At 43.1% G+C, this 13,141-nt stretch overlaps 1 protein-coding gene across 1 annotated transcript in view; it reads right to left on the bottom strand.

Annotated features, from left to right (window-relative positions):
• Positions 1-12,477, bottom strand: part of PARVA (parvin alpha) — a 66,971-nt gene extending 54,494 nt beyond the window's left edge. Inside the window, exon 1 of the mRNA XM_027651262.1 lies at positions 12,248-12,477. Within this exon, the coding sequence (XP_027507063.1) occupies positions 12,248-12,383 (136 nt within the window). The 5' untranslated portion in view covers positions 12,384-12,477. The remainder of the gene's footprint in view (positions 1-12,247) is intronic.
• Between the last annotated feature and the right edge of the window lie 664 nt (positions 12,478-13,141).

Here is a 13,141-nt window from a genome sequence, read left to right on the forward strand (position 1 = left end):
AAACACATGAGACCTGACATTTCTTCTTAAGCCTGAAAGCGTAGGCCACAAAAAAAACCCCCCAAAACCACCAAAAACCACAAACCCCAAAACCCTGAACTGCATAGTTACAACAAAAAGCGTTCTGACCTTTTACCATTCCTCTTCTTCATGCACTCTGACGACAAGTTAGGCATATCATCTTTTGAATTCAGCACTGCAATACATTATACTGCATTTACTCTGAGCACTCTGACATTATCATTATCTTCTTTTGTGCCCGACAGCAACTGCAGCTCCTATAATGCCATTATTGTAATTAAGAACAATCTGAACCATTGACAGCATTGCCTCGCTTGCTCTAGAATCCCCTGTGCATTAGTGTTCTTCTAAACCAATATTTCACTATTAATACTTTGCTACTTTAGAACCGCCTACGGTTAAAAGAAAAAAAAAAATTACTAGGCCTCAGCCTGACTCAATGGCCAAAGAAAAAACTTGTTGAGAAAAAAATAAATGAAGGGCAGTATACTGGCAAACTGTTATGCTTTTCTTTACACGTGTTGAAAATGGATTCACACCCTGCCAACCTATTCAGGCTGTTACCCAGGTGAGGAAGCTTACTTTGGCTTTCTTCAAAAGGACCACCTGTACAGATACAAAAGAAAACATCTCTTCTCTCACTAAACGTACCCAAAGTACTTCTCTGTCTAAACTCTCCCTTTCATTAATCCAGCTCACAGTTGGATAAGTAGGGCACAGCAACTTAGACATTCTTGCTTGGGAAATTCTTACCTTAGCACCCACCCTCATGGCACACGTGCTCTCTGGGCTGCCTGCACCCCATCCATCTGTTTGCTGAGTATGACACCTGCCTGTTTTCTGAGCCAGGAACGTGGTCAGCCATAGCCCTGTGATCACCTAACACCCAAGTCTTTCACTGTCTGTAATTCCGGGGAAACAATTAACTGTGAGTTAAAGAAGTGCAGGCACAACCGGCAGGACAGTGCTGACACATTAATGTGCACATCCCAGAAGCCAGGCCAGAAGGCCCATGGACAGACCTGGGAAGGAAGTTAACTTTTTCCCCTGCAGTAAATGAGAAGCTGGAGTGCTAAATCCTAGTAGAAAATAAGACAGCAATCATTACCTGCTGAGGTAAGAAAAGGGCTATGTTGAAGTCCACCTACTGAACATGGCTGGTAACATGGAGCTTTAGGTATTTTTAGTAGACATGAACACAGAAAGCACTGTACGAAAATGATCAAAGAAACGTGGCCAGTTGGAAAAGCTGGTATCTCCAAAGGATAAGGCAGAAAAGCACAGATGAAAAATGTTATTTCATAACTCCCCTTCTCAGTCCTGTTTCTAGCATAGTTACCTTAACTTCACCTGAATTATCTGCTTGTGCACTGCTGCAGCAACCAAAGCCAAGAGGCCAGAACTAATTAGTGCACTTAAAAGTTGACTTACTGCATGCAAAGGCAGGTGAAGAGATTCAAGTACCACATGAGACTTCAGTACTAATACCACTGATGTGGTGATGAACTTTTTCTTCTTGTAAACATACATTCCAATAAAAAATTATGAACCCTATGCTAAAGAAACATTGAGGAAATTATAATGTTTAGGACTCCATCTAGGATTTTTGATTCTTTCAATGCTTTTGCAGTATGAGATTGCGTTTTCATGCCTGGGAAATTACCACTGGTCTGGAGATGAGCAGCTGCTCCTCACTCTACCACACCCTTCAGTCTCTGCTCAGAGCTTTTGAGGGGGACCAGTGGCCGCTGACAATTGTTGCACCCCCTCTCCTACTACCCTGACTGAAGTCCCTTTTTCCAAACAGGATTTCACAGGTTTCACTATGAATAAAGGCTGATCTTTCCTATCACTGGGTCAGTGCCACAGACACTCTATGGAAAAGGCAAAGAAAAGGACCAGCTCTATGCTAAGCAGAAATCAGAGAAGCCAGAAGGACTTAAACATGACTACAACTACTGAGAATGACTCACAAAAATATACATAGCACATGTTTTCTTTTGCAAAAATAATTATCTAGGGAAAAGTAACATATTGTTAAATATGGTACACTATGTGCTGCTTAATGCAAATATCAATAAGACGTCAGAAAGCGCAAAGATTAAAATAAAAGCAGTGTTGCCATCTCATGACCAATGTGCTCTCTTTCATTTTGTATGAAATCCACATATATAATAAGAACATTTCACAGTACCACATGCAATTATTTTACAGAGACTACTACAAAACTAAGAGGAAAGCAGAACGTTTGGGACACTGTAGAGCCTTGTTATTTAACCCTGCAATTCTTTAATATTTTGAGTAAGATCATTGCTTAGTTGAACAGTCTAGAGCCAGGTGCAGGATTTGGGTGAACAGATGGTGGCTAATCTTCCTAACAGAGCTCTGCCAATACAACACACTCTTGACCAGCCACATCCCTATTTTTTTCTGGCCCTTGGTTTTCTCTGGCCTGAGCACAGCTTGCCAAGGGGTAGTTGCAAAGTAGGCTAAGGATTCACATAAGGTTGTTGATCTGATTTGGCTTCTACTCCAAGAAATCTTTTGTTTGTATTTCAGCCTGGTCACCGAAGTGAATTAACTCACTGGTACATCAATACACACCCAATTCCAGGTGAGAAGAGGGTATCTAAGCCAAGTAATGTTATCTATTAATAAGTATTAGCACACCAAGCAAAAAATGTAAAATGAAACACGTGAAGAGCAAGGCTTCGAGTGCCTTTGCTACTCGGTGCTCCGACCACACACTCAAAAGCATCACAGGAACTTCTACAAGCTGGGGAAGGCACACAGAATACACAGAGAGCAAGCTAAGCCTTCAGCCCCACCCCAGCATCTGGAAGAGCTACAAGTGAAAATGTGAAGTGCTGCAAAATATCCTCCCTTCCAGCTCATCCTCTCTCATGCAAAATGGCATCATCACGCGAAGGGCTTCCAGCACAGCACTGACTGCACCAAGTGCAGTGTTAACTGTCCTTTCAAGGGTCATCTCCTTTTTGGTCTTGGCTGCAGTTTGGCTAATAAAACAGCTTAGCATTAGAGATACAAGTCAACAACAACTGGTGTGGGGAGGAAAACGAAGAGGACAGAAGCAGCAGATGGAAAAGCAACAAAATTTTACGTACAACTTAACCACTGCTTTCCCCAAATTTCACCTCACAAAGTTAAGTTGTGCTCCTACAACTTCCGATTTCACCTTCAGCAACATTAGCATTTTGCTGAAAAAGACTGCAGAATTCTGTGGATTAAGTTATTAGGAAGCACTTGATCTCAGATACAGTGAAGTGACAAAATAACTGGACTGTCCTTATCTTAATCTCCGTGAGAAAGGCAGAGAGCACAGTATTAAACTATTTGGTCTGCAGGGAGGGCATTGTTTAATGGTTGTGGAAAGCATTAAAAAAAAGGAAATTAAAACTAGTATACATCCCAGAGACTTTGTCCAAGGAAGATTCCCAGAAGCACAAATCTGTACTTTCAGGAAGCTGCCTTTATGATAAAGGGTTTCAGAAGATGTAGAATCCCACAAACAGTAATCAAACCCAGTGAGAACTTTTCTCTTGGTCAGAGTCTTGGTCTCTAGGTCTTCTCATATCTTCAGGGCAGATTCCTTTAAATGCTACAGGAAACACTAGAGTTCTAAAACTACAGATTCTGTTGACAGCACACTCACTTCACTGAGGATGAAAATGAGAACTTTGTATTTACTCTCTTCTACAGCTTCATTTAGCTATATCCACCTTTGTGTTGCAAACTGGATACATGCTTTCATGAGTCTAAGGAAAAGCATATTTTAAATCTGGAGATGTAAAGAAAAAATTAACACTGAAATAAAGGTACATCAGTCTGAGCTGGTCTCTAGCTGTTTTGTTTTGTTTTTTTTTCTTTTCCATGTCTCTGTCCTGTAATCTGGAGGCACTGGAACCTCTCCAACCATTTGTTCAATGCTGATTTTATTCCACCACTTTCATCTTTTTTATCTTTCATCTAGATAATTGCTATGCATCCAGCCAACTACAGCAGATACTGAAAAGAACTGACAGAGTACACTGTTACCATTGCCTTCATCACACCTGGCCAGTCAGAGGTACGAGCTTGGTGGGCCAGACCAATCCACCTTCCCTCAGTTCAGATCCTGAACCATCAGCCACCTGAATCTCCAGACAATCTCCAGGGGTCCCTTCCAACCGTAACTATTCAGCAATTCTGCAACCCAAGCTGTCTCTAGGACAGCACAGTCCAGCTGGCAGCTTGTGGCCATCACCCCTTCCCCACAGATGGGGAACAGCTGCGGTGGCAACGAGCTCTGCCAAACCACCAAGCCCCCTCGCCCAGGTCTGCTCACAGCACCCCAAAGAGCTCAGCAGTGACTGCTGCGACCAGGGCAGCACAAGGAGAGGGGGGAAGCAGCTGCTGCTGGAGAGAGGAGAGGAAGGGATGGACACAGCCACACATCCTCCTTCCCTCCCCCTGCCCTCCAGCCCTGTTCCTCCTCCCAGCACAGCAGCACCTCAGAGAGCAGCTGTTTTCCCAAAGCCAGACCCCTTGCTCTGCTTCTCTACTCCCATTCACCACCTCCCTTCCTTTAACCCATTCCGTGCATGTTTAGTTTTAGCCTGTACGAGATGTGTGGGCTCAGATGGTGGAGAAACTGCTCAAATGGGAAAAACACAGGAAATAAAAGGCATACTTGCATAGCAGCTGACTTGTCCACATAATTTAGGCTGCTTTTGGCAGTCAAATGCCAAGACAGAGTTCAGTGGCTCTATGCCCTCCTGCAGGTAGAATTCAGAACAACAGAATTCATAGCTTTATTGGGTCAGAACAGGACATCAAAGCCCAGAGTCCTGGTCCCTGGCAGAAATGCCTTCTTTACAAAACAAACAGGAAAAAGCAAACCAATAAAATTTGCATAAGCTTCCTAACAGCCATGGATTTCAATTTCATAACAGGTATTTCATGATTTCGGAACACGAAATGTCTGTGATGGCCTACATGATTCCCAAGTGGGTCTCTGCAGACACTGGAGTATCTTTCCATCTAAAATCCAGCCAGACTCACTTCTAGGTCCCCCCTACCCACTTTTAAAAAATATTTCTGGCATCCAAAACATCCCATAGCAATAAGTTTCAAAAATTAACCATGCATAGAGTAAAAAAAAATTAAAAAAAAATTTAAATTCTGTGTCACTTGAGTTAGTTCAAAAGCAACTGGATATACTTAATGATCAAGGGTGCTCTTGTGGGAAGAGTCAGGAGAGTCTGGCTCTGTGTCCTCTTCGTACACATCCCCTTACTGCATGCATGGGTCCTCCTGCCCCCAGTGAGACACCACCACTCCCCTTTGCCCCCCCTCTGGCACAGAAGAGGTTGGCAGTGCTGTGCTTTGTGTTAACCTCAACACTATCAGTGCGTTTTCCGTATCCTGTTTTACAGTCCCAGAGGATCTCACCCCTTTGCACATGCTAGGGGACATTCAATATAAAGCAGGCACTGATATGCTCAGCTATACCATGATGGGATAACTCTGGATCCAGACTCAAGGCTGGCATCTGGGACTCACATGTTTGTTGTACAGGAAACACATGGACCAAGCATAATTGGACTGGGCCCTACATGAATATTTGGTTGAAACAATGAATTGTTTAGAGTAATTTTAGGGTTCTCTGTGACTTTTGAGGTTCAGAAATGCATTGACAATATTCTCATATCTTTCTCTGAACTAACCAGAACCAGAGGCTATTAAAAAGGGGGTGGGGGGAAGCTACTGAAACAAAAAACAAAGAGAAAATGCGCTAGATAAAAATTCTGAATGAGATCATGAGTACTAGCAAAACTGAAATGCCAGGTATAATGTTAAAATGCAAATTACAGGAAGAAAAAGCCAGAAAAATATGCAAGATAAAAAGATAAAGAGCTCTAAGTTGCAAATTGTTGCATGCAGGGGCTCTTGGCACTGTGAAGGTATAGTGCCTAGCACAATAAGACCTGGCCCTTAATTTAGCCACATATAAACAGTAATAGATGCTTAACAGTGTCTTACAGATAACAACTAACAGTGCTGACTGGTTCCTGTTTGTTGCAGAGAGCAGCACTCGTGGGAAGAAGAGGCAGAGGTGGGAAGGCAAGAGTGGGACAGACCCCAAAACTATCAAAGGCTGCAGCAGTTACTCCTCCACCCGCACAAACCCGACAGATGACAAACAGCTTCAAGCACGTCAGAGCTGTCATTTACAAACGTGCCCTAGAGCTGCATCTGGAGGGCGATTGCCAGCACAGCCCGAGCAACAGTTGGGTGTCCGTGCTGTTCGTCTCCGCTGACAGAAGCGTTTCAAGACAATTATCTTCCTTTCTGCCGAGCGATCCCTTCAACAGCCAGGGCAGGGAGGCCTCCCCAGATATCCCCTGACAATTTGGATTCAAAGGATGGAAACAAAAACCCAGTGCTGTCCTCTGCAGTAGTTTCTCTTACTCTCGTGCTCACAAGGCTCTTAGCAATGAAATGACAAACAAAGCGAGTGGATCTTCCCTCTCTTTTTCCATTTTGCTTTCCACCTTCCTTCCACCTACTTAACAGAACTTGCTTCAAGGCAATAATTATTTCAATGGTGATGCTAACAGGTTTTGCCCAGCATCAGCTATGCAGCTGTCCACAAGGTGCCTGTGGCAGTACACCAGGGACATGGAAATATGCAACATGGTATACAGGGAAAAGATTATAAGCACATTTCAGTTGCTACACAGTAAGGTTGGCAGTAAAGATCATTATGTCAGACAGCAAAAACAGCTGTTCAGCTCCTCGGATGGCACAAAAAGGCCTAGGGTTGGTGTACTGATATGCTGCAGCAAAAGGCAGCAATTCAAAAGTAAGGATACAAGACTGACAATAAAGCCTTCCTTGTGCCATTTCCTTTTCACAGAAGACACTAGATGCCACCTTCAAAGCACCAGTAAGAAATCAGCATTCAGTGGTTCGTTTTCACCATTCATGGTACACACAAGCAAATACGATGGTAGGGCATGGATCAGTTCTTCTTCCAGCTTTGTCTGCATTTTAAATTCAGCACCGAGTGAGAGCAGAAGATGAGAGAAAGCCTGCGAAGCATTTTGAGTGGCCTAGAATCTCTCATGAGAAACAGAGAGGCACGAAAATCTACTGACAAAAAACCTAGGCATTTGCACTAGGAGTGTGCATTACTCAAAAGTAAGTTGCAGAAATAGGTCCAAAGAAAATTATTCAAATATGTCATCTAAAATTCAGCAGAACACTTCTTGTATACCAAGAAATACACTTCTGTCACAGTAAAATGCCCACAGCAAGACCAAGGCATAATCTCTCTGTCAGTGAGTCACACAGCAAGGCATTTTACTCACAGACTCCAGAAAGACAAACATTTTACTTAAAATACCTGAAAAGCTTTCATTAGCCTACACTTACTCTTAATTTGTATTCTTAGATTGTCCTAGTTTCATATTATTCTGTAAAATGCAGGATGGAAACAAGGTAAAGATTAAGAAATTTAAGGTTATTATCAAAACACACCAGAATCTACAATATTTTACACTGTTAACATGCTCTTCCCTTAGGCATACAGAGAATACTGCCTACTGTGACCTCACATACCAAAATTAAATCAAAACAAGACGTGCAACACAAAAAGATGAGATCTCGTAAGTGGAAGGTAGCAGAAAATTCATTCCTTCTCCTGCCCATCAACACCAAATAAACTGGGCAGAAGAGCAGTCAAATTGCTGAAATTGATGTCATATCAATTGGAAAACTGATTGAGCCCGTACAATTGCTCTCTACCAAATGCAGGAGTCCAAGCTGTGTGTTTCCCATCTGCTCCTGTGCAATTTAAGCAATTCCGAACTTCACTCTCCGTTCCCAAATGTGTCACAGATTTATTAGCATGTCAGGGGCCAATTCTTTTAGATTCTCCACTAAGGTAAGCTATTAGGGGGAGTGAATTTTTCTGTGTCTATAATTGCCAGGCCAAGAAAATTCAAGGAGGGCAATCACACGTGACCTTACTGAAACCCGCCATGAAAAATTCATAAGGTAACACCACTCCCCCCACACATCTAAAAAAAACCCCAAAAACATTCTGTTCTCTCCTTGCACTTGTTTAAAGATATATATTTAGTCCACTATTCAAACTTCTACAAGGAGCTTACAAAAAAATTAATTTGTGGTTTGCTTTTGCTAATATGATGAGCTCCACCATGCATCTGAACTCCTGATAGATAAGGACTGGGATCCTTCAGTAGCATATATGGGGTGGCTCAGCTTTTGAATGCCTTTCAGGAATGAAAGGGATGGAACCTTGCTAAAAACTACAAATAATTTTTGCATATTGCAGTTCAGTTTGCAAACAGGTCATCAAATATTTTAGTATTATTTCATCATTCTCTCATTGGATAAAAAGCTAATTTAATTAACTCCAAATATATTTAATAATTTGTAATTTTTGTTACTTGAAGAGAACATATACACCGTTTAAAGATGCAGCTGCACATGCTCTCACAGGAAAGATGAAAGTACAATGTTCTCATCCTTGAATTACATCAATGGTGATGAGATATTGTAAATGAAAACCAGATAAAAGCCAACATGATAGATGACAACATAAGCAAATTTGAGCTCCAAATCCTAGATTTTATCAAATATTCTCTAATATTTAATATTAACATATGTCTTAGGGTATGACTAAGCCCTGCTTACATCACATGTGATATCTCAAGTTACAGTATCTTGGATTACTCTCTTTGTTTTGGTCAACAATTTGTGCTGTCATATTAGAAAATTCATTTCACTTGTCTAGACTACCCCCATCTCTACCTCTAGTGGACTACTTACCATTACCAAGAACTTTGAAGTTCATAACGAAAGGCTTGCTATATATTTTTGTATATATTTATACATATAAATTAATGTTATTACAGAAAACCCACTTTATATTATAAAATACTTTAGGTGTAGCAAAAACTACATAGACTTGACTCTCTTCATAAATAATCTGCATTTTTCTTTAATGTCACTTCAGATCCCAAAGGATTTTCATTTGGTGGACCATTTTGGCACTTGCTGTATTGTTGCAATAAATAAAAACATCACTTTGACAGTGATCAAACTGACTGTTGATGACAAAGTCAAAACTCACGTGTAATAATGTATCATCTACAACTCATGTGTAATAATGTATCAACTACATACACAGCACAGATACTACTAAAATGTAATTAGCATATTCCCTACAAGAGAGAAAACATTCTTGCATTATTCAAAAACACCAATTCTTAGCCCTTGCAGCAAAACACTGGAGCAAATCAGTAACTTTCTGTCCTCTGTGTAAAAGTAGAATTTACACTGACTGAAACAGAAGGAAATTTTCAGTTGTTCCTCATTTATCATAAGCACACCAGGGCCCACTGATTTTCTTGACCTATCACTAAGCTGTGAGACCCAGGTCTGATCCCAAGTTTTTGATTTCAGGTGTGCACCCCGATCATGGTCTGGCTTAATAAACAGAGTTGGGGGGGGGGGATGCAGCAGCTCCTTGGTAGCCCCTAAGGGTGTGCAGGTTGGAAAAAATGCCACAGTAGCTCTAGCCAGGCCTTTAACCCAGTTGATCAGGAGACTGGGATGACAGAGGTATCTTCTGCATAGTCTACATTCATCCAAAAGAGCACTTGTTCTACTGGCCATAGATTAAACACAACAACAAACTGGAATAGTCAGAACTGCTGCCTCATGAAGAAATAACAATATAGGTAAGATCCAGAATCTACTGGATTTATTCTACTGGAATATTACAATGACAAATCACAAGACTAAGTAGGTGAAAAGGGGAAATGAATACCCTATGCAGAAAAAAAAACAACAGAGCATTATTTCTGAAGAGCTACTAACAGTTCATTTTTTTGAGAGACCTTACAAGATTAGGGATCAACATTCACATTAAAACAGGGTAGAGATATTGGACTAACAAACTGCATTACAGAATCCAGAACATCCAGGCCCTGACGTTCCACTAAAAAATGTGAGAAAAGAGTAAAGATGCCGTCTAAAAGTACTTCATTCTACTTTACTAAACTTGAAGGTCTAAACATGGCCAGTAGAAAAAAAAATATTTTCTTTCCTCAAATACCTATGACTTATACTTGAACATTTTCTAATATGTGTGTAAACAGTGAGTAACCACGTGCACTCCTATGTCTGAGACCCATCTCTATAGGAAACCTACCAAGCAGGAAAACCCCCAAAGAACAGAGCCTAGATGAATAAGCAAACTACCCTCCTATATAAAGTTCCCAGCTAGGTGGCAAGTACATCTAGAGCTCTACAAACTGGCAGCAACGTGAGATGAAACCCCTGTGTGTGCAAGAAACAAAGTGACTCATTAACAGTTTCCAAACCCACATTTATTTCTAGTGGAGGAAAGATTAAGAAGCATGACAAGGACAGGCTTCACTGTAAGGTTTGAATCTGTTAAACCCAAAAAATAAACAAAATAAAATAGCATACTATGAACCTCACCTCTATATACACTTCCACGAGAGAAATGTCACAAATACATGCAGAAGTAAGAAGGAGATTAAGATGAATTTAATACAATACTTTTTTGTCCATCAGCAGGTAACAAACTCCTCACAAAGTTAGAAAAAAACCACTATTCTCCAAGCCACTGTTATTTTTAAATAGACTTTATAAAATTGGGAAACACAGAAGACAAAACTAATGCAGGTTCAAAATTTCAAAAGGGTAAACACTGATGAGGTAATGAAGTGGCAGGTGCAGATTTTAGTCAGTAAATTCAATACAGATGTAAAAGTAATGAGAAGAAATACGATCTCACAGAATACATCTTTTTGTAAGATTACAAGTTGTAGATAAAAGTAGCTTCTACCTCTAACAGTTTGCTGGAGACTCGTGACTTCAAACATCTGTCACTAAGGAAAACAGCATTTAGTAATAAAAAATAATAATAAAAACAAAACTGACATACCAAGTCTACTATGAATAGGTCAGCTTAAAGATCTGTACATATACCTACAACACGGACTCATTAAGGAAGATTGATGCTAGTTCAGTGCTGCCAGTGGTCACAAATACTCTAACAGAATAATGTAAAAAAGTGCATAACTAATAAAGTTTGTCGTTCTTTACTATTTCATCAACTTCTGGGCCATCTACAATGACCAAAGAAAGCCAAATAATGCGAGCACAATCGTGCAACATGGGTTTTAACTGAAAAGCAAGCCCATGCAACACAGAAAGATGATGTGATAGCTACAGAATGAAGGACTGTACTCGCTAAAGTTTGTATCATCCTTGTCTAGCACTGATGCTACTTTGTGCCTCCTTTCGTTGTCCCTGTGCACACGAGGAGCAAGGGTCTGCTGAGTGTAGCACCTTCCTTTGCACTTGCAAGCGACGAATGTTGCCTGAAAAACTGTTTTGAAGTGGCTGTTACTTCGTCTCTACTTGCATCATATTTAAATTAACTTCAGCTGTGAAAACGATGGGCGAGCGAGGTTAAATTCCAATTCTCTGTCTCATGGGATTTCAAACAGGCAGATTCAGTCGGGGGTGGGCATTAACTCACATGTATGGACAAAGAACCAGACTGTTCTACATACTCGGCGTTCTGCAAAGGTCCGCTGTCGTGAGGCGAAGGTTTTTTTTTTGCTTAGCCCAAGGACAATTACATTGCAAGCCTCTGAGCAATGATTATGAACATTAAATCAGTCGCTGGCTCCTCAGAGCGACGTGTGCCGGCCACACCGCACACCAACACTGCATGTTTATGAATCACGGAGGATCCGAGCAATAAGTTTTTGGGTGCCTGCAGCACAACTGCGGAGGTAAATCCTGCTGAGGGACAAGCCCCGGGCCCTGCCCGGGGAGCGCTCCTTCCCCGGCCGAGCTCCGCGGCTGCCCCGCACACAGACCTTGGGATCGGCTCCCACAAAGACCCCGGGAGCAGCCCCCGCACACAGATCCCGGGATCGACACCAGGAGCGGCGGGGACGGGGCGGCTCCTCCCTCGCCGCCTGCCCACCCCACCCCACCCCGCGCGTCCTGCCCCGCCAGCCCCTTCCTCCCGCTCCCCAGAGCCTTTTCCTCTCCCCCTGTCTCCTCCCCCCCGTCCTCCGTGTCCCCCCCCCATATTAAGGTAACTCCCAGGAAACGTGGAAACCTGTTAATTAATTTTTTTTTTTACCTTCTTTGGCTTTTTTTCTCCTGGCCAGCGTGCCGCCGAGCTTGCCCAGGAAGGAGTCATCCTTCTTTCTGGACGGAGGGGATTTAGGGGTGGGGGATTTGGGGGAAGAAGGGGACTTCTGCGGGGAGGTTGCCATGCTGGCCCGGCCGCCGCGGGCGCTCGGGGACGGAGCAGACGGGTCCGAGGCCCCGGTGCCGTGGGAGGCTGTTCCCGGCTCTGGAACGGAAGCGGAATTATTTCAAGCATTTGAGGCAGCTCCTGCTCCGCTCTCCCGGCTCTCCCGCTCCTTCCCTCCCTCCCTCCCGCCCGCCCTCCCGCCGGGGAGGGCCCGCTCCCCTCGCACGGATCCCTGCGGGCCCCGGCTGGTGCGGGGACCGCGCTCCGCTCCTGAGGGGGCACCCACTGATTTTTGGGGGGCCCGGCTGTGCCCTGGGGCACAGGACAGCGCCTCGCCCCGTGGTCCATCCTCCGCTCTTGCGCTGCCTGGCAGCGGAGCCAGGCACTGACTGGGTGTGGATGGTCAAATGCCCCGGTGTAGTGGGGTGCCAAAAGTTAAAGGCAGGTACGGACAGAGTGCTAAGGCTCAGACAACTCAGCTCACCCACAGCTACTCGTAGGTGAAGGCTCTGAAGGATGGGAGGGTCACAGCTACACCCTGCACCAGCAGAATCATAGAATAGTGGTCTGGGTTGGAAGGGACCTTAAAGATCATCTAGTTCCAACACCCTGCCATGGGCAGGGACACCTTCCACAAGGCCAGATTGTTCAAAGCCCCATCCAACCCGGTCTTGAACACTTCAGGGATGGAGCATCCAGAACTACCCTGGACAACCTGTTCCAGTGCCTCACCGTCACCACAGGAAATAATTTCTTCCTAATATCCAATTAAATCTA

The sequence above is a fragment of the Corapipo altera genome, unplaced genomic scaffold, assembly GCF_003945725.1.
Source record: "Corapipo altera isolate COAL_440 unplaced genomic scaffold, ASM394572v1 78, whole genome shotgun sequence".
Classification (NCBI taxonomy): Eukaryota; Metazoa; Chordata; class Aves; order Passeriformes; family Pipridae; genus Corapipo; species Corapipo altera.